This window comes from Astyanax mexicanus, chromosome 7, assembly GCF_023375975.1.
Source record: "Astyanax mexicanus isolate ESR-SI-001 chromosome 7, AstMex3_surface, whole genome shotgun sequence".
In the NCBI taxonomy this organism is placed as follows: domain Eukaryota; kingdom Metazoa; phylum Chordata; class Actinopteri; order Characiformes; family Acestrorhamphidae; genus Astyanax; species Astyanax mexicanus.
Window position 1 is genome coordinate 40,271,167 of NC_064414.1, and position 21,526 is coordinate 40,292,692.

A 21,526-nucleotide genomic window follows, 5' to 3' on the forward strand; every position below is an offset into this window, starting at 1 on the left:
TATTTGGGCATTTTCACTTATGTCTGTTGTAGCTGCTGGCAAAAGAAGCTCATGGACACTGTTCAAAAAAGGTGTCCAAAGTTTTTTTTTTTTTCAAATCACCCCATAGGGAACCCCAAGGAACTGCTTCTGGGCCTTGAAACAACTTTTCAAGAAGGTCTGCACAATATATAATGTCAGGGAAATAGCCACACTGCAATAAGAACAATAAATCTTATGCAGCTAAATTTCATATTTCAGAATTTGTACAATATGTACTGAATTTAGTTCGACACAAATTACAGACACAACTCAGACAAGAGGAATCAGAACATTTAATATTATAAAGCAACATTAGGGGTGGGCGATATGGCCCTTAAATAATATCATGATATTTCATGGTATTTTCAGGATAGCGATATATTTTTCTTTTACTAAAAACTGCAAAAAGTAAAAAGTAGTACCCTGATGTGATAATTAGGGGTGGGTGAAGTGGCACGATATTTCAGGGTATAATATCATTCATGATATTCAAACATGTTGACGATATCATCACGTATGATACGATATGGCACACCCCTAAGCAACATATAAAGTTTTGTCTTAACCTTAACCTATGGTACATCTCAACTAAAACCTAAGAATAATTTAGGCATTATCCTGACCCCTATTACTAACTGTAACCTACTTAACTATAGTAGAATGTGAAATTCGTTATTTTTCTGCATGAGATTCCCTCCATTCCTATGTATGAAGCTTATTTTCTCAGTTCTTCTTCCAGTACATGTCAATTTCATCCTACAACAGGATAATGACCCAAAACACACTTCCAAATGTGTCAGCAATATATAAGAAATAAGGAGTATGCCAGAATTCTGACTGTAATGGGGTGGCCAGCATAGTCTCTAGAGCTTGACCGGAGGAAGACTGCATCATGCCAATCCATGTTGTAGGAGATCCTCAACAAAATTGACAGCTAGAATGCCTAGGGCCTGCCAGGCTGTAATTTCTGCAAAAGTTGAGGAATGCAAAATTTTAACAGTCATTTTCAATAAAATCAGTATTTCTTACACTGACAATGTCTGTGTGTCCCGTTTATTTGCTATATCTCCTAATCTAATGCGTGTTTCCATTAAAAAAATAACATTTTACAGTGGTCCCAAGGTTGTTAGCGGTAGTGCACATGTATGCATTTTATGATATTGCCTTGTTCAAAAACTTGTATTAGATGATATATATTATTTTTAGGGGAGAAATCAGTAACCAAGCAGAATGTGGTGGCCAGGAAGGCTATTTCACACATAATATTAGCAAGTTCTATTGAAAAATAAAAAAATCACAAAGAAGAATGAACGATTCCTTTAGCATTTCTTTTGCTTTCTCTTCTAGATAGACCCTAGCAGACAGCTGCTCTCCTCCTGCAATGATGACTCTAATCCCCTCCTGGTTCACGCTGTTTGTTTTCATCCTTTTCAACAGGTAAGCTCTGCTGTTTGCTTTCTATTTGGCTAACTTTGTTCAGCTGCTGCTGTTTGGGAAAGTGGAATGATTTTAAGTGAAAAAGATGTGACAAAAGAAAAACCAGCAATGGAAGACAGATTATAAAATATAGAGATATGCATTAGTCCTGTGCTGTATTCAGGGTGGTTCAGTCTACTGTGTCCATGCGCAGCTAAGTGTCTCACCAGAAAGTGTGGAAAACGACATAGACCATGCCACTGTTCCACTGCCATGCAGAGCAATCCCCATCGCCACATGCCCTTCTGCAGACAGCCAGTCAAAGCCAGCGGTGCCCTGCGGCACATGCAGGGAGAATGATGGGGTAGTTTAGGACAGATTCAAACATGATGTAACCCTTTCACTTTCTGCCCGCAACATATAATCCCAGCAAAACTCAAATGACGTTCCTAAAAACACACTTACACTCATAGACAATAATGATGATAAACACAAACCTATTAATATTATGATAAAAGCATGTTTTATAAGATGCACGTAATAAATGATACAAATATAAATAAGTTCATTACCCAGAAGGAATGCATGTATCAACTTGTCAAACTGTGATAGACTCAAAATAGGGTTCTGCTTGTGTCTTGGTTGAGACGATTAACATATCTGTGTATAGAGGCGCCATGTTCAGCACCAAGATCATAGTTTAAGATCTGGTGTCTTGTTCAGTTTCTTATGATGGCAGGTCACATTTGTTCTTCGTCTTCATGTAGTCCTGTGTGAACTTACTTACTGTCATTATCTCTTGGATTTATTTATGTTTTAATATAGTGATGGATTATTTCAGACAATTATCAAAATGTGTAGGGTGATGTATACTTAAAGAACATCTGGAAAGAATTAAGAGACTGCTTCAGTTTCTGAATTAGTTTCTCTGATTTTGCTGTTTTTAGGTTTATGTTTGAGTAAAATGAACATTGTTGTTTTACTCTATAAACTACGGACAGCTTTCCTTCTGAATTCCAAATAAAAATATTGTTATTTAGAGCATTTATTTTTGCAGAAAATGAGAAATGGTCAAATTCACAAAGAAATTGTAGCACTTTCAGACCTCAAACATTGTAAGGAAAACAAGTTTGTATTCATAAAGATTTAAGAGTTCAGAAATCAATACTTGTTGGGATAACCCTGGTTTTTAAACTAATTTTCATGCATCCTCCACCAGTCTTACACGCTGCTTTTGGATAACTTAATGCCACTCCTGGTGCAACAATTCAAGCAGTTCAGTTTGGGTTGATGGCTTGTGATCATCCATCTTCCTCTTGATTATATTCCAGAGGTTTTCAATTTGGTGAAATCAAAGAAACTCATCATTTTTAAGTGGTGTCTTAGTTGTTTCCAGACCTGTATAGTGGCCTTTTATTTGCTTTTCACTACTGAAAGGCTCTCTTTCTCTCTGTCACACACTCACACACACACACACACACACACACACACACACACACACACACACACACACACACACACACACACACACACACTCCCACATACACACAGTCTCTCTCTTGTTCTCTCTCTGACTTTATCATCATTCAGCATCTGTCATCCCTTCCAGCAACTTAGAAAACTTAGCCTCACAGGTTGTCAGGCAGTGCCTGTCTAGATGTGAGAGATTGTACTGGCTCAGATGGACTCAGAAGGACTAAGGTGTAAATGTAATGCAGTAAAGTTGGTGCTAGACTTATTATGAATCTCGGTAGTGCATAGTGTTTTTCTTTGGTCGGCCTTTAATTGGAATATGTGACAGATGAGCTGTCAGAGACTCAGGCCGCACTGCTGGACTGCATTGCTTTGTTTACTTTGCACCTTGGTAAATAAATAACAGCATGCACTCGAGAGGTGTCCAAATTAAATAATAAGTGTATCTGACTCTGAGCTGTGTCTCTCCAGCCTGGCTGCTTTGTATACTGGATATCATACATTTATCTTCTTTGTTTGTTTCTTTTAAAGTTAATTTGGGTTCATTGCATTCAGACATAATAATAATAATAATAATAATATTTATAATAATAACAAGCTAAATCATTGTTGTAATGCATTTACAGAACCATTTTTTGGATTGGCTGACCTTTATTTCTTAACATTATATTTTCTTTATTTTGTTGAGAAGTTCTTGCCATAATATGGATTCAAACATTACTCAAAAAGAGCTATTCACTGTATACCCACTTTACCTCTTCACAACACAACTAATGCTCTCAAACTCATTGAGAGTGCAAGAAAGCAATTCCAGGTAACTCTTTTTGGCTTTTGAATGATGCTAACTATAGCTGCACAGTATATCATACGGAGAACATACGCAGAATTGAGAAACTGGGGCTTAAAACGGATTTCAGATTCTGGAGAAATCTATTAAAAAATACCTGTATTTTTTATGATCCTGGGATATGGTGCTTACCATCAGCAGCCAGAGTCCAAGAGAGCACAATTAGCGATACTCTGTCTGAGTGGGTAAATGATTCTCTTATTCCACAGTCACTTCCAAGGTGATGTCGGTCAGTGCAGACATGTCTGTTAGTTGATTTACTGGAGTAACGCTTTCCTCTGAGCATGCTGGCTACCCAGTGGCAGTTAGAAAAGAGGCAAGGGCTGACTTCACATGTATCAGATGAGGCATGTGCTAGTCTTAACTAGGGGGTGGGCGATATGGCTCTAAAATAATATCACGATATTTCAGGGTATTTTTGCGATAACGATATACTTGGCGATATAGGAAAACAGAAAAATAATTAATTTCAGGAATATAGTATAATAGTATAGCAGTATAATCATAATGTGGCAAAATAAATAATATAGCATAAAATAATATAATGCAGCAAATAATATTGCAGAATATTTAGTGCATGCATATAAACTGCAAACTAAAACAATTATATAATAAATAAACCTAAAGCTTCACAGTAAATAATAGACTACTTTTAAGACAGAACAGCCCTATTATCACAATATGGATGTTTAATATCATGATATTTCTGTATTGCCCACCCCTAGTCTTAACCCACCTAGTGTTGTGGCATTACTAGCGATAGGGAGAGTCCTAATGAACGGGCTGGATAATTAATTGGTCTTTCCAACTAAATAAAATTAAATCAATAAAAAAATAAGCATCTGAATAAAAATCATTAAATATATTACATAACAAAATATTGCAATTTCAAGTTTTCGCCAATATCCTTCAGCCCTAATACCAATGGTAAAATTTACTTGTTTGTGAAACCTCTTTCATAGAGGAATAATTACAGAGCTAGGCAATGGTCTGAGATTCAAACATGTCTAATCTGAACTATCTGCACAAAAAAGAAAAAGAAAACAGAGCCCAGTAATAGTTGGGTTTAATGTGAAAAAAGTCTACTGTAAGGTGTTATATGACTAATGTAGATGTCTGCAATCATGTGCCATATTAGAACTCAATCTGGAAAGGGGCTACAGGGCTGTATAACCCTGTGTTAGTCATCATGCACTATTCCAGACATGATTTAGCAGCCATGACCCAGAAGCATACAGAAAAAAAACACAAGCTCTGTGCTTGAAGGCACAGAAACAGATTTATCTCAGCCACTCCCCGCAGCCTGCATGCACCATGCATGACAGTAAGCCACCATACATGACAGAAAAAGTGGGAGAGCATGCCGCAGGCCGTCTGCTCAGGGAGAGTGGTGAACTTTTGAGATCTAATGTCTAATGCATTAAAACCTGCCAAGGGCATCTTATGTGTCCACATTCATGGCTTTGTCTAGAAGAAGGCTACTTTGAGGTGTGTGTTGCATCTGTATGTGTGTGTCCTTGGATAGTACTTTTCTCTCATGTTTCTATCTGCTCTCTTCATCTCAGAGAGTGCAGTGTTTCATTTTTTTACCCATCCCTCCTGTCATACGCCAAGAAAAGAACAAAGCCTGAAAAGATTAAAACCAGTAAAAGCAGGAGCAGATTCTTACAGCTGGGCAGAATTAGGGATGCATAGAACATTTGGCAACCGAAACAACTTAATAATTTATGCCAAACAATGGTTAATTTATTTTTAGTCATATTTTAGTGTTTCCTTTAGGATTTCTTTTGAAAGAGTTGGCACTTTCAAGATTCCAAGAAACGAAACCGAGCCAAAAAGACGAACATAAAGCTATTAAGAGACGTGGGCTTTCAGTTTCAACACGGCTGTAAGAGGACAGGCATAGGGACTTCAACCTGTCATCAACAACGAGCAAGTAATCCAGCTCAAGAAAAAAAACTGTTAGCACTGTGAATAAACCACTTCAGGCCAGCTGTGTCTGTTAGCATTTTGGCTTTTAACCTGCCTGAATCAGTCTGTTAGCATTGCAGCTAATTCTCTTCAGCTTTGCCAAGGGCCGGCTGCTTTGTCTGCATCCATCATTTCAGAATGAAAGCCCCCTGCCGAGTTTTGTAATTGCGATTTCCCAAAAGTTACGAAATTATATTACTATCAAATATGCATTATTATCTGTATGTCATCATAACAAGATCTTATGCTATCATTATAAAAAAATGAAGAAAATTATGAGAATGTATTTTGTGATTACGTGATATGTGACAAAAATTATGTTATGTTGTAAGTTGGACATAAAGTATCTTATAATTTTTAAATGAACATCTTGTAATTATGAGATTTGTAGATTGGACAAACTGCCAATATAACAATAGTATCTCAGAAAAATGACAAATGTAATTATGAAATAAACATCTTATAACTATGATATCATGTCGTAATAATGAAATAATATAATATTATGCAAGTATCTTTTAATATCTCCCATTTATTAGACACTTTCTCAAAATTAGAATATGTGTATTTTATAATTACAACATATTGTTTTAGGGGCATAAGTACAAGATGTTTATATCATAATTGTGAGATTTATTTCCTAATCACATAACACTCCTTTTTTAGGACATAGTATTTCATAATAACAAGTTACCACATAAGATATCGTAATACTGAAATGCTGATTTTTGTATATATTTGCCAGCAATATGTGGATCAATTTAAATTATAATTATAGTTTTAAATTTTAAATTATAGTTAAAAATCAATTTATTTTCAGTATCTTTAAAAAAAAGCAAAACAGTACAGTATACAGTATAATTTTGTTTGGCTTTGGTTTCGCTATAATTTTTAAAAAAATATTTCTGTGCATCCCTAGACAGTTTTATTTTAGAAGCTTTCAGAAGGCTTTTACAGATGTAGCCACACATGCATTCAACCCAAACATCAGCCTGAAAACAGATATTGAACCTACACAGCACTGCATCAACACTGCTGGTTGCCTTCACACTGAACATTGGATTAAGGGTGAAGAGGTGAGCATTTTATAAAATATAGCTGTAGTCTGGTAACCATGCCATAAATCACAGTGGCACAGGGCAGGGCGTTGGGTGTAATTTCCCACACAAACACACACACACACACAGCGACACTGCACCTTCATACCAGCGGTAAATCAAATATAGAGCAATATAAATATAAAGCTACTGAAGACATTACAGAGAAACTGCTGCACAAACAGCATATCGTCCCTCTGGGTTCCCAACAAAGATTTCAACCAAGGTTTCACTAAAAGAAACTGAAATCGTACAAGCTTCTCACGCTCATGCACTTCACATACACCCACGCGTGTCCACACACAGACACATGGACTACATCTCAATTCAGTCGGCCAGTTGTGAGTGGGAAGCTCCAGCACTGCTGGAGCCTTGGATTAGCCACTTATTAACATTAATGATGTCGGATCCAGCGCTCGGGGCTATCTCACGAGGCCCAAGCCATTTCATCTGTCTGCATAACTTGACCCCTGCTTGGTTGTGTAGGAGTCAAACTAAGCTGGAATTAGCAGAACCCTTTGAGTATGTCGTACAAGAACCAGATAAAAGACAATAGTTTGCCTCCCAGTAACACAAAAAGTCTTATCCTTTAAAGCTGTGTAAATTCTAAAACCACTGTATTTATAAAATGGAGTCTAGATGGACATGCAGATGAGATGGGTCTCACCTTATTAATTGAGGTGAGCAAAGTGTTTGCTCACCTGGGTTTAGGATGAGTGGATGCGGATTGATTTGGGCTAATTAGTTATTTGCCCATTTTTGAAGAGTCTTGGTAAGTTTACCCAACAGGCAAACATTTACAGATTTGTTTTGTTTCTGCTGAATGCTAAAAAGAGTTGTACTATATAAGATGTTATCTATTTTGTAGCAGTAGAATATTCTCAAAATTAATAGGTGCTTAGTCATTATGACAGAAATATTGTAATAAAATGTTGTGATGTTTTACAGCCATGTATGTACTGTAAGTAAAGTGCAGGGTGGAGGTTGGATATCCAGGTCCTACACCTTTCACAATTTCAGCATATCCAATTAGCAAGAAATGCAGTATATTAAAGTGCACCTCAAAGTTCTCTTCACCAGATAACCTCTGTTATCACACTGTTCTGTTCAAATAGATGCAGCGTGGCTAAGCTAATTGGCAATTACTGTGAAGTTTGTGACGGATTGATCCAAAATGTTCAAAGCCTCCATTGCTCTGAATTACCCTCAATATGTCAGGAAATTTCGTATTCCCTCTAAACTTTTGAAATATGTCTGAGCTATTACCATGGCAACCTTCCCAGGGAAGTGGTAACAGCTTGCGGCATGTGCTGACAATTAAATTTAGCTTGTACATAGATTTTTTTAAATAGTTCTACAAATGAATGAGTAATCAGCTGTTTTGTCTCATCAGTATTCAACTGTGCTTTCTGTTGATACAGCAGAGCAGTCTGAATGCTGACAGCAGTCATTTTTTTTAGGTGGCACGGTGGCTTGGTGGTTTGCATGTTTGCCTTTCAGCACTGGGGTCATGGGTTCAAGTCCCTACCTGGGTAGAATTTCCATGTTCTCCATGTTGCCTGGTTTCCTACCACTGTCTAAGGGCGTTTTCACACCAGCACTATTTGGCCTGATTACAACGAATTCTGTTTTGTTTGTATCCTTAACTTAATGTGCTTAAATTGAGCAGGTGAGAAAACATTAATCTCGCTCAGGTGCGGCTCAAAAGTCCCAAATGAACTCTCTCGATCTGACCCAGCTATAAAATATACTCCCTTTATTTGATCTAAACTGCTGAAATGGCAAAGTTTAATCTGATATATTAACCAGATAATGCTTATTACCACAGCTATGAACACATGCTGCTTCTGCTTCATGCTGTTTACACGCACAGTCTGTGCTGCGTTCACTACTCGCAGCCATACGACTCTGTTTACTACCTTCACATCTGCGCTGCACGTCTCAATGAAAACACTGCGTTAGAAAGTGCATCGTTTCAGAATTCAGTGTTAAAGCAGCTTTACACTGAACAGATATACCCGCTGGAACACAGAATCTTCTCATTTTATTTTCTTCTCACTTTCTTGCTCATGCGTCAGAAAGCTCTGACCAATCAGAGGAGACATTGTGCTTGTGTGGTTTAATGGTGTGCGTGTTTTAGTGCGTTTAGGTTTATGCTTGTGTGAAACCAGACAAAACCGAGGGAGAAACACTCCAAGTAAACAAACTCATCAACTGATCCGGACCATAGAAAACGTCCTAGAAGCATGGAGATCGGGTTAATCGGCTATTCTATATTTACCAGAAAAATGGTAACTGTGTATTAGAACTGGGCGATTAATCAATTTTATCGCGATTAATCGATTTTATCGATTAATTCGAATTTACAGTTAAGGACGATGTGTTTTTATTAAAATCGATTTTCTCTGAGTTTTAATTTTCACCACAGACTCTCTCCTGTGGGCTCCGGTGTGAGCTTAGTGAGCTTAGACCCGCCCTTCTCTCCCTCCCTGCCGCACGCAAGTTAATGCAAATTAAGCCCAATGGGGAAAACTCTATTTAGTAGCATATTAAATTGTACTTTTCTATTTTGTAAGTTTTATCAAAAAGGCCACCATTTTATTTATTTCTATTTGTTTTTTAAGGGTAGATTTATTTATTTATTTTTTAAGTTTGAGGGTGCATTGTGTCAGTACCTAAACTATGTTGGAGAAAGCTTTCTAAAAGTAACTAGATGTTCTCCCAGTTTACAATTGTTATTTTTTTTGCTTGTTTCTGGTTGCACTTTAACCACAAAAGGGACATTTAAGTTAAAACTAAAGAAATAAAAACTAGTTTTTAACAATTTCTTAATCATTTTTAATTTGATTTTTAGTAGGGGAAAAAATCGATTTAAATCGAAAATCGGATAAAAAAAAAAAAAAACGAAGATTTACTTTTTGGGCCATATCGCCCAGCTCTACTGTGTATATGTGCGAGCTGTGGGATGTGGGATTGGATTGGTACTCTCTTCTGGGTCTTCTTGCCGCTGTATGCATGTGTTGAGTGTTTAATGTGATGTGTGTGTGTTTAGTGCTAAATGTGATTTGTGGTTGTGGTTATGTGGAGTGTTGATTATGAAGTCCTTTTATAAAGGCTCTTCGAAAAGGTGATATATAAGTATAACCTTGTTAGTTTAATAAGAAATTTTCTCAGTATTACCAGTGTTTCCATTCTTTTATAATCTATAGAGCTTGCAAAACATCAGGCAAATGAGACATAGATCAGCCACAACAACTTCATTATTTTATAAACAGATTCTTCTGTCCATTTTAGCATCTGTGGAACAGGCCTGCACTGCAGCTAATTTCGAAAAACTTTTTTTTTTTCACAATAAAGTGACCCAACCTCCACTACTGACATTCGCACAGCTTGGCCTCTAAATAAGTTTCTGATCTCCTGCTATCACTCATTTTGCGTTGCTTTGAGGCCGCCGTGATGTTGTTTTGCTTTCGGTGCAGTGTCATACTGATTAATGAGTTTGTTTATATATACCTCACCCAGTGCAGCACAAATAAAACAGTTGTTTTCCATTGAGTTGATTTTCTGGACTGTTAACCATAATCTGCCTCAACAAATTACAGCCATAAACAAAACCATGTAATGGATGGAGATTTGTTCTTTGATGTAAATTTTGATTAGAATCGGGTTTTAGAGTGCTTGCGGTGACATTTGGCTTTGTGATGGATTCCCGTTGGGTGTGAGACATGCTTGACTGAACGGAGGTAAGCTCTCTGGCTTTTGATTGCTCCCTCTTTTTGCCTCTGTCTCTCTTCTGCTTCCTCATATACAGTACACTCTACTAATTGCAACGTGGGAGAATCTTGTAGAGTTTCAATCAATTTCAATAAATTTTGTAGTTTAATTTATCAGAATAATTGGATATAGTGTATCATCATGTTTCTGTCTTTCACGTTTTTCCTCCGTAATCTCTTTAAATAAAATATTAACCCTCACACTTTCTCTGTACTTTATCATCAGGCCAAATGCAAAACATGAACCCACCTTGCTCTCAAGAGGAATTTGTGCATATGCAAGACCATTTCAGAATTCATACAATAAGTGCAATTATAGTTTCTCTCTTTTGCATATGCACAACAGAAAAAAACATACTGTATTTTAATTTACAGTATGTTTGTTTGGTTGATTGCTGACCAAGCTAGATAACCAAGTCCAAGCTATTCATGATGGTTGACCAGCATGATCAGCAAGGCCAAGCCCACTGAACAGCATGACCAGTATTATAAAGTCGATTGACCAGCAAGACCTGGCTGTTCGGCCAGTCTGTCCAGTATTGGTATTATGGTATTGTGCTGTATGAGTTATTAATGCAACCCAGACCGGCAAATATCAAACACATTGTATGAAGAATGCCATAAAGCAGCCAGTGCAATTTTTTAATCTGAATCTAGTTGTCAAACTAATTTTAACATAAATTTAATATAACTCTAACCTATACAGCTGAGGAATTTTGGGTATGCAGCTGATATAACCTTAATGGCCAACACAAACAAGAAGGTGGAGGACAACATGCCAAGATGCATGAAAACTGTGATTAAAAACCAGGGTTATTCCACCAAATATTGATTTCTAAACTCTTAAAACTTTATAATTATTAAATTGTTTTCTTTGCATTATTTGAGAAAGATATGAAAGCTCTGAATCTTTTTTGTTATTTCAGCCATTTCTCATTTTCTGCAGTTTGGGAGAAATTCCATTGTGTGTACTTAATAGAATAAAACAACAATGTTCATTTTACTGAAGAGTAACTGTTTATTATACCTTGGGTGTATTGACAAATATCTTTAATTATGATTACTTAACTTTAGCATCTATAATTACATAATGGTGTGAAACCTTGTATTTCATATGCATTAACCAATACTCACATTGTATTTTATACACATTCAGATAGAAGACTAACCAATAATCACAATAATCACGCGAACCACGCGTTATTAACACATTAGCATATAACATATGAAATCTATTGTGTGACTAGGGTAGCTCATGCTTGAGGCATTTCGTTCACTGCATGACCCTAACTAATGGCCATCAATCATCGGCTGGTACACTCTGTATGAACTCGACTGGTACACTCGGTACGAGACTAAATTGCTACAGAGGAGGCTCTTAGATCAAAGCGGCCTACGCTGTGTGGGTGCCTCCCTAAAACCGCTGCTTCAAAGATACACAGATAATGCCACAATGTTCAGTTCTGGAAGAACACAGTCAAGGCCAAACACTAGTGGTCTGGTCAGACACGTGAAACGGATTACTAACACGTGAAATTATGCATACTAACATGAGAGGATTTTAGCAACGCCTCATCAGGAGGTTTCACGTCATTTGGGGTATAAAACATGGAGTCAGATCAGAGGGGGTCAGAACTTATGCTGGGACGGCTGTTAACCGCCTTGTGTGTATGGTTCTCCTGAATTCAGTAATAAATACTTGGTTTGCTTTCAACTTCACTCCACCTGTCTGAGACTCTATCAAAACGAATACGTAGGGGAGTTGTACCCCGGATGAGGGGTGGGTGGAAACCCACCTTTCATTTTCTTTTTTACAACATTACTTAAACATATACCTATTAATAGCAAAATCAGAGAAACTGATTTAGAAACTGAAGTGGTCTCCTAATGTTTTTCCACAGCTGTATATATAATTTTTTTTTTACATCTTATTGAAATACCATTTCGCACTTTGTATATGCTCTGCTCATTTGCTCATTAGTGCCACTTCGGAAAACACTCACACTGATGTCCACTAACACAACATAACCTAATTGTCTGCCACTTTTATACTCTGCCAAGCTAAGCTAAAAAGGCAGAGGGCAGAAAACATGCCAATTGGATGCTTGACCTCTTCATGAAGCTGCTCATATAAGCCTCCATAAACATCAAAGCATCAATGTAAAGAGTGCGCTTGAGTGAGCACATTCCCCGTCTCCAGTAATACACGCTGCCTTATATTATTTCTCATGCAGCTATGCACTGGGGATAAGCAGGACATTCTTGCTGCTGGGCTTGTTGTAATTGTTTTGTGTAGAATGCCCACAGGCACCTCACCTCTACTGTAGGCTTGTTTGTGTGAATGTAAAGAATGTTAATTTTTAAACAAAAAATAATTAGCATTTACAGCCAAAAACAGCTCTTCTTGTCTTGTATTTCTCACCTTTTATATACTGGTAGCTTAGAATATATATATATATATATATAAATGTATAATATTGTTGCACCAGGATTGCTTTCTGTAAAAATACCCTTACTATACATTTTTCTCAAATCACGATTTTTCTTTTGGGAACCACTTGAAGACATTTCTGGCAATTTATGGACAAAAACAGTCAATGTTTCTATTTTTCCATAAGCATTTTCCAGTTTCTCTTAGAATTAAACATTTGTGTTACTGTGCTTTGAATACTGATCTATTTAAATGTGCTTTGTCATAATTACCTGCATTCTTGACCTGTCCCCTATAGAGAATGCGTGAACAATTTTGAAACGAAAAATGCGACAATTACCCTGTTCTATTTTACACCTTAAGATAAGTTTGCAGGAAGAATGGGACAAAAATATCTCAGCAAACACTTTCAATCTCTTGGTATACTCTGTGCCAAAACATCTGTTAGGTGTTGTAAGAAATAATGGCAATATTATAACGTGGTAAATGTTTTACTGACATTTTTTGGAGTGTGTAAAAGAGGTTAAATGCAGGAATGGATTTATAGTGCCAGTCAAAAGTTTGGAAATACCCTCTCATTTAGTGTAAATTAACACTAAAGCCATCCAGACTATGAAGGATCACATAAGGAATTATGTAGAAAAGTGTTAAACACACCAAAATACTCTGTGAAGCATTTATGTGCTCTTATCTGGGGTGCTGTTACGTGCAGTTTGTGGTGCTGATAACTTTGATGAACTTATCCTGTTCAACAGAGGTACTCTTGGTCTTCCTTTCATGTGGCGGTCCTGATGAGAGCCTTTTTTTTCATTAAAATGTTTGTTGGTGAAATAAAAGTCACTGAAATAAAAGTCAAAGGGAATGTGAAGAAGCACTGTTCTTTTTTTATTAGTTGCATAGCCCATTTGTTCTTATTGTTTTCTTTTTTATATATATAAAACCAATAGACCTCAAAAGAGCAGTGATTTTGACCAGGGGTGCCTAAACCTTTGCACAATACTACATATTCATGTCCAAAATTTGCTTATTGTTTTGTTATTCCACAGTCCCCTCCAAAAGTATTGGAACAGTGAGGTCAATCCATTTATTTCTACTGTAGAAAAAAATTGGGTTTGATATTAAAGGACGAATATGAGTCAAAAGGCCAACATTTCAGCTTTAATTTTTAGGTATTTACACCTGGATCTGATACACAGTTCAAAAGATAGAACCTCCTGTCTGAACCCACCCATTTTTCTTATGAGTAAAAGTATTGAATTATATGACAGTCAGGTGTGATTTATTGCCCAGGTGTGTCCTGTTACATTGATTATTCAAACAATAATGAGGGATGAATGTCTACACTCAGTTTCAGATTTGGGTTTTATCTGTGCAGACTGTGCATTTATAGTTAGAGGAGAAACCAATATAAAAACCAGAGTGCTTTCTATTTTCAGTCTACAGTGAATCTAAAGGGATCAGCCTCACTGTCCCAACAGTTTTGGAGGGGACTGTATCAGTATCATTATCTCAGCATTCTTATCACCTTTCCAGTTCTGGGGGACTGAGGTTACAGCTGGTGACTTGTTTTTGGTATAACTGAGAAACCTTTTGGTTTTCTTAGACTCCCCTCTGGCCACCTACTCTCTGAGAGAAGCATCTACTGAACCCCCGACATACAGTCATAACACATATTCACAGCTGTCCTCAGCCGGCATGCCTGAGTCCGAACTTTTATTTTCCACAAGAGGAGAAACTCAAGAGGAAGCGGCCCCTGGTGGCATCTTCTTCTTGAGTTATCTAACAGGCTATCTTTGACAGGCTAAGTAGAGTGTGTCTGACTCTTTACTGTCCCACACAAACTGTGCTGCTGACATTACATCTCCACCCACACGCTGAGCGCAGAACATAAGGAATGCTTCAGCAGTTGAGACGTCGCTGCTTCTCTTACGCCACTGATATAAACTAATGAAGATAAACTAAGACCTCGGCACTCTCCGTTTGGCAGCTTGAGACTAGACTTTGTTGCTGCACAAAGTTTAACCCATTACTTTCAGCTGATACTACTGCAAGATTCCTTGCTGCTGTGTTGAAGAAAATGGAAAAAAAAGGCTTGTTGGATTTACATGAAACTATGTTCATTGGTGGCACATAATAAAGTTTTAAAACTTTCAGAGAAGTTGTGTTCATGCTGATCACTTTTTTAGTTAAACCAACATGGATTTTATATAACAACTCTAGCTAACTCAGCTATATCAGCTGAGTCAATTATATTTTATTAGTTTAACCAATATTTTATACTTTTTATACTCTGAACTGAAAGAGATTTATTCAGTTAACATAGTGTTTATATACCTTGTGATCAGCAGTAAGTGGTAACATGCTCTTATAGACTGTTCAGTTTATCATTTACACTGCCCATACTGTCCTATTCTTTTCTGATTTTTTTATGTAAAACTATTCAACCTCAAAAGAGCAGTGCTTTTGACCAGGGGCACATGCTACTGTATATATTTATGTTCAAAATTTGCTTATTGTTTTGTTATTCTACAGTCCCCTCCAAAAGTATTGGAACAGTGAGGTCAATCCATTTATTTCTACTGTAGAAAATAATTGGGTTTGATATTAAAGGACAAATATGAGTCAAAAGGCCAACATTTCAGCTTTAATTTTTAGGTATTTACACCTGGATCTGACACACAGAGTTAAATATTTTATACTTTTTATACTCATAAAAGTTTAACTGAACTGAAATAGATGTATTCGGTTAACATAGTGTTTCTATACCTTGTCATCAGCAGTAAGAGGTAACATGCTCTTATAGCCTTCACCACTAAAGTCATGCAAACACAATTAATCCTATATTCATGTAAAATATGTGAGATTTATGCAGTAGGGTTGCACTGCCTAAACAAAAATGAACCAACAAGCCTTGTAGAAAGACCCAAGCCTCAGTGACCAATTTGAAATGCAGTTGGATTGAAAAACACTACAGACATGTTAATCTATCTTTCATAAAAGCATTTTCTTTCTGTATGTAAAAACAACAGTCACCATAACCAAATACAGACACTGTACAGAACATATGTGTGGAGTGCACAGTGTTATGAAAATCAGCAGTTTTGGGGAAAAACATTCACATTCACAATTTTTTTTTATCACACTTTGTTCACTGATTTAATTCCAGTCACATTTCAGCTGACAGTCAATATTTTTGACTGTTCTTCTCCTTTTATCTTATTTTTCTCTAAAGAGCATTTTGTCATTGAAAGTCAGTGACATTGGCTTTTAAGTAATATTTGAACAGGATGCACAAGCAGCATGTGAATAATGACAAGCCTGATATTCATATCATTAGCTACATAATGTACACAGTGGCATGCAAAAGTTTGGGTAACCCCGATCGAAGTCTTTGTTATTGTAAATAGCTAAAGACGACCTAATTTTGAAAAGGCATACATATAAATATGAAACAATTCTTTAATATATGAAGACTTTATTATTTCTGTCTTTTACAGTTTTTAAAAAAAAATTGGGCAGCTTCATTCAGATCTTTAAACCAAACAAAGCAATGGATTTTGTTTTTTTTTAAGGATGCATTGATGTGGGAATTTTGGGCCGATGCCGATATTCAATATTACACATGCATATATCTGCAGATACCGATATGCAGTACATTTTTATACATATTTATTAACTTACAGAGTGACTACAAACCCCAGTATAACTTTAAAACTAAGACAATTTTATATAAACTAGTTTAAATCAGTGAATTTTAAAGTAGTGCGAAGAGCCTTGCTTAGTCCGTTTCTGGCATACAATAAATACGCCAGCAAGTGTCGGTTTAAATTATTGACTAATATAATTTATGGTTTGTGCACAATATTTTATGGTGCAGTAGAACAAATCCCAGACTGTGACTTATTTGGTGGATGGACAATATTTCTGCTAGAGTTGCTTGTTTGTTCTCATGGATAATTTGAGCCAGTTGCCGCTGGTCACGATCGTTACCATCCACTGCCCAATCTGAGTTATTTACTCCAGTCTTTGATACACAGAATACATTATTAATATAATAACATGTTGGATCATTGACTCTTTCTGTATTTCTTTTTATACATTTTGCAGAAAATATAATGTCAGTCTTCTCAGTATTGTGAGCCGTAACACATACCCAGATAAAAAAAGGCGATGATGTAGCACGGTTACTTTTTTTCGTGTCCTTTCTGTGAGTGAGGCTTGAGACTGTATTGCTTCTTCACTCCTGGATGTGCTAATCTGACACTGGATTTCTAACCATCAATCTTTTAAAGAGTTTAATCTGAAAGCAAACCAGAGAAATGCTGATTCTCATTGGATGACATTGCTCAACATAGTGAGGTACAATTATTTGGATTAACCTGCTGCTAACACATTGCATGGATTTTAAATGGCAGTCCCCAATTAACAGCATGACTACACACCCAGGAGACTGGCATGCTTGACTAGCGCAGACAGTAATCCTCAGTAATCTGCAGCTCCTCGCCACTTGCTGCTCTATATCTGCAAAATTGGCAGTGGAAAATAGGCAGGGGTTTGGGATATGTATTCAAGCAGGAGAAGATAAATATTGCAGTGTTGTGGGAAGACGATTTCTGAGAAAATGTTTGTGAAGAAGCTGATTTTGAGGTTTTAAGACATTTTTAGAAGACACTGATTTAGAATTCTCTTTATATGCACAGATTTACATTATACACACAGAGAATGAGAGAGCATAGAGATAAATAGAGATAGAGAGAATTAAAGATGACGAGAGAACAACACAGGGCCTTCCTTCAAACGGTATGGTTTTAATAAGATGATTATTCACACTATAAGATGTTTATTCACACTATATGTTCAAATGTTTGTGGCCATTTCTGCTAATGAATACATTTACTACTTTAAGTTGCAGATATGCAAATGCACAAACACAGCTTAACTAGTCCCTGAAGCTTTTTGGAAGGATAGGACTCTAAAGCAGATAAAGATGAACCTCTTGGCCCCATGCCTAATGCCAGGCTTGGGCTAGAGGGGTATAAAGTCCCCCAGCATGGAGCTTCATCCAGCACTTTTGGGATGAGTTTGGGAATTGGGGATGAGGTGGAGTTGCAATCATCCATCATTCTGATCTCACGTCCTACGGGTCTTTTCACTGAATGTAAAAAAGACTTTTCTGGATAGTAGAAACAACAAAAGCAGGATAACCTCTTTTATATCCTGGATTTTAGAAGAAATAATGACTGAGCAGGTGTCCCAATGCTTTTATCCATATAGTAAATACATAAAAATATATAGGAACATTTTTTGTATTCTGATTTTTAAAGCTTTGCTAATTGCGGGCATTATAATTGTTACTGATGTTGTTATAGTATGTTTGTCTCTGTATTCTCTTATTCTATTATTATAAGTGAACTTTAAAACTCTTTAAATCTTATAATTTGCAGTAACATCTCTATGGTTAATAGTGTGATAATATTTTAGCATTCTGTTTTTAAAGCAGCTGTATTGTATTTTTTGTGGGTTTTTTTTTATCTGAAACATTTTAAATGTATTTTTGTATACTTGTTTATGTTTGCATATGCACTAAATATTCTTCAGTCCAGTAATGTGGTAGATTTTTGGTTTTATACAATATTATTTCATACAATGTCCTGTGTCTTGGAGCCTTAGTAAATGAATGTTTACAAAATAAAAAAAGAGTTTACACATTTTGTTGACAAAACCTTGATGCAGTGTAGGTCTGTGTTTTAGCAATTGTCAGGTATGTAGCAGGGAAATGCGGAGGCAGACACAGATCCGAGTAATAGATTTAATTAACGGTGAAAACAAACAATTTACCATACAAACCTAACAACAGAGAAACATGGAATAATACTGAGACAGAAAACCTACAACCTAACAGACGCAAAACATGTACAAGAACTGACAACCACATAAGGGGCTAAATATACACAGGGAAACAGGAAACACCTGGAACAGGTAACGAGGGGGCAGCGCTACAAACGACACAGGTTAAAGCACTGATGAAAAGAGCGGAGACAAGGAGAACAACACAGAGCCATGTGTTTAAAGCATATCACAATACAGGGCTTACAACTTTACCATATTATAATATATTGTGATACTGTAAGCAACATAAATATTGATTGTAGTACGTTAACTCCTAAAATCAAAAAGATACTTTTCTGTGCTTTTTCATATTGCCATGAATATATTTATCACAAAAATATATTGAAATATCAGGATATTATTTTAGCATCACATCTACCACCCCAACCTATGACTAAACCAAAATCTCTGTAGTACCACCTAAAAGTCATCCCACAGAACCACACACACACACACATTCCCAGAGGTAGCAAATTCAGTTCCAAGAAGTAAAGCCTGTACTGCTCTCCCCCTGGTTTAAGCAAGAACTGCCCAGGCAGTTGGCACAACATCCTGGGGAGGATTTTTTCTGTCAGGACTTAAATCTGAGACTTATGCGTGTAGCCTGTAGGCCAGGTGTGATTATCTACCTGTTACATCCGTCCACAACATAATAAAGTTAGTTTTTTTTCACTGTATTCATTTTTAATCATTATTTTTGCTGAACGGAGTGTGCCTACAGAGACATCTCTGAAAGCTTGAGATAGAGAAACAGCATGAATCAGAGCGTGTACTGGGAAATAAAGTGTGTAGTGAAGTATGGTGTCTGTGCAGCCTAACTTTATTGATAATAAAACAAAAAATATACAAGTAATTATGTTATAGCAAAAATACAAAAACTTATATATAAATATATATGAATCATGGACCTCTCCTCCTAAGAGGGCTTACTACCAGTGATATCAAGTAGAACTACTTTTCTTAAACTCTAAACAACTGCAAATGCCATAGAAAATAAAAATCACATCAGTATTTAAGAGCCTATAAACAAGAAAAACCTTGTGTGACACTATTTATAGCTTAAACTTGAGTATTTGAATCTGATTTTTTGTATTTAAATGTAATTTATCTGACCTTTAATATATTTCGTCGCTGTCCAATGAAAAACACTTATCTCCAAAACACCTAATTTACTGTCACAGTTTAGCCCATGTCTGTCTTGTGTTTCTCCCTTATTTGGTCTCTTGTCCTCCTGCCCCTCTGTTTACCTGTCATGTGTTTCCCAGCCATGTGGTTCTGTTGTGTTTTTGTACCTGTCTCCACCGTAGCTCAACCCCAGCCCTGCCCTAGCAATTAGTGTTCTCACCTGTGTCTTGTCTGTAACCCCGCCCCCTCGTCATCCAAGCCCAGGTGTTTCTCACTCTCCTCGTGTATATAAGCCCCTCTGTTTGAATGTGCACTGTCGAGTCTTTTGTATCTTTGTCTTCTGTGTACTCTAGTTTTGTGTTCTGTGGTCCCTGAATCCAGGTCTGTTTTGTTATCTTAGTTAGTTTACAAAGTTTGTTAATTATATGTTTCTAGTGTTATTATAGTTAATCTGTGTTTTATTTATTTAGTTACACCTAGTTTTGTTCATAGTTTTCTTAGTTCTGAGTTTTTTTTTACTGTTTTGATTTATCTTGTTTGTTTAATAAATATATACTTTATCACTATATTCTGCACTTACGTCCATCCCCTTACTTACGTAACATTTACAGGAGAGAGATAAAATCTAGTTTATTTCAGGTCATTTTGAAGAGTTTCTATTGGTCCGTTCATCAAAAATCAGACATTTTGGAACAGTATAGGGGACATTCTGTCTGTTCAAATTATGTAGTAAACTAAAAATCATCAAAAATGGAGATAAGTGTTTTTAATAGGAAAATGTCGTAATTTATAAATTATAATATTTACATTGCTTTTTTGTGAAGGGGAGAAATTAACTGTTGAGAAAATGGATAAAAAAATAACCTTCAGATAAAAACACATTCTTAAGTTTAGACCTATTTGATTCAAGGTCAGAGGAAAAAACATCTAGTAGATAGAATCTAAGAAGCTCTATACCCAGTTTTCATATATATTTTTTTAATTGTATGTGTATAGTTCGGTTAGTTTACTGCAACTTACTGTTGCTTTTCTAGATGTTGTGTCGAATCCTACCTCTCTAAAATAATGGTACTTACCTTTCCAGGAATGCTCATCATGCAGCAGAATAAGTCTAACAGACTCCCCTCAAATTCCTTTTATTTCTGTTATAAGTAAAGGTTAATCTACAGTTACAGTAGATACAGGGATCACCAGGCTATGTCCCTCTTATTACAACATCACCAGTTCAATTTGTGCTGATGCCACAGCCTGTGCATGAGGCTGTCTAGTAATGTTTATGTCAGCATCCATTTAAACAGATATGCTAGCTTTTACCCTTCTAGCACTGATAGTGTCATATGTGACAAGGTAAGACAGAGCTAGTGAGTGGGAATTAAAATGTAGTAAATTGAGGATAGTAAATACAAAGATTATTCTGGCATTATGTAGCTGACATACAGTATTAATTAAGATGCGCGAGTTATGATGGTGACTTTCGTGGGTG

The 21,526-nt window shown here is 36.4% G+C and overlaps 1 protein-coding gene across 2 annotated transcripts in view; it reads left to right on the forward strand.

Annotated features, from left to right (window-relative positions):
* The window catches only part of LOC103041049 (gamma-aminobutyric acid receptor subunit pi), a 77,374-nt gene that overhangs the window by 21,240 nt on the left and 34,608 nt on the right, over window positions 1–21,526 (forward strand). Inside the window, exon 2 of one of the 2 annotated variants that reach the window (XM_022684627.2) lies at window positions 1,369–1,458. In XM_022684627.2, the coding sequence (XP_022540348.1) occupies window positions 1,403–1,458 (56 nt within the window). In that variant the 5' untranslated portion in view covers window positions 1,369–1,402. The remainder of the gene's footprint in view (window positions 1–1,368; window positions 1,459–21,526) is intronic. The other variant, XM_022684628.2, reaches the window with a different exon arrangement.